Here is a 1,416-nt window from a genome sequence, read left to right as displayed (position 1 = left end):
CTCTAACATTTCTTTATTTACCTTGTTTTGCCCAGCCAATTAAGTGCCCATGAGAAGGCCGCTGAAAGCCTTCAATATCTGATTCAAGCTCTTTGTACATGTTCAACAAACTGAAAATGGGGAGAGGAGGGGAAGAATATTCAATAACAATAACACACATCATGAAGCAAAAAGTGGGTCTATATCCAAGTGTGGACATAGGGAAGACACACTGGAAAGGAGCTCAGCACTATCACTGATGATAATAGTCATACTGCAAATCAATACTAAACTGACTAGCAATAACATGAAAAAAGACAATAAATCACAGTTAGGTATTACAATGAATATGGAATGAATTTGTAAATCTAAATTGACTTTCAACTTTCATATTCAGAAATCAAAATAAAAGTGAATCTTGCCTTAAAAGTCTTCTCATCTTTCAAATGAACCAGGTCTGCCTCAAAAAGGAGGACAAGTTTGATTTTGACATTGCTAGTGCATTTGTAATTGTCAGGTGTTTCTTCAGACTGCACTCTATTACGAAACAGATCACCTACCTTGGTGGTGGTGGGACGCCCTTCTGGACACTAAAGCACAGACCATGAGCTTGCCTTGGCCCATGGTATGGGTCCTGGCCTAAGATGACTACTTTCACCTCCCGCAGTTCGCAGTGGTGTGTCCAGGAGTATACCTGTTCGGCTGGAGGAAAGATTGTAGACTTCTTGCGTTCGCCATCCAGGAAATGGCTAAGCTGTGTGTGTGTGTGGAATCAAGATCAGTCCTGGAATTCACTTTAACTGGACAAAGAGTTGGTCACACATACAGCATGATTATCAAGTAGTAATTACACAATAACTGGAAACTACGTACACATATTTACAGAATAGAGAGGTTTAGCCTCGATACTGCTCTCATAAACAAAGAAGGAATGAAAGATGAAGAAATAGTAGTAACAACATGATCAACAGCTTGATCAGTCACTCCAGTAAAATTTTCTATCATAAGGCACTTGAATGCTATGAAGACAAAAATAATTTCTTCAATGTAATGTCCAAGCAGGTTACTGAAAAGCATACAGCACAGCAGCAGAGATTTGTAACATGATATAAAATGAGAAATAAAATAACATCTGCAATATGTTCATCAGAGGTATATTGACTTAAATAAAGGTTTTATTCAAGACTGGCAAAAACTATGACTAATATTTTTGAGCCATTACATTAAGTCCAGATAAAAAACAATGTAGTAAAAAAATTCTACAAGTGTACAAAGAATCTGACTTTAGTTTTGTTTAACTTTTAGTTAAACAAAGAATCAGACTTCCTAGAAATGCAAAGGGGTAGTAAGCACACACAAAACTTGCTTGGCAACACAACAAAATAAGAAGACATTAGAGTGCTTAATTAGAATAGAAGGGGAAAGAGAGAGTGCATG

The 1,416-nt window shown here is 37.0% G+C and overlaps 1 protein-coding gene across 1 annotated transcript in view; it reads right to left on the bottom strand.

Annotated features, from left to right (window-relative positions):
- The window catches only part of LOC119587756 (uracil-DNA glycosylase-like), a 12,641-nt gene that overhangs the window by 2,092 nt on the left and 9,133 nt on the right, over positions 1–1,416 (bottom strand). The window contains exons 5-6 of the mRNA XM_037936442.1: positions 540–733; positions 22–110 (exon numbers count right to left, since the gene is read on the bottom strand). Of these exons, the coding sequence (XP_037792370.1) occupies positions 22–110; positions 540–733 (283 nt within the window). The remainder of the gene's footprint in view (positions 1–21; positions 111–539; positions 734–1,416) is intronic.

Source organism: Penaeus monodon, chromosome 23 (genome assembly GCF_015228065.2).
Source record: "Penaeus monodon isolate SGIC_2016 chromosome 23, NSTDA_Pmon_1, whole genome shotgun sequence".
Lineage (NCBI taxonomy): Eukaryota > Metazoa > Arthropoda > Malacostraca > Decapoda > Penaeidae > Penaeus > Penaeus monodon.
The sequence above is the reverse complement of the archived record's forward strand: the minus strand, read 5'-3'. Positions and strand labels throughout refer to the sequence as shown.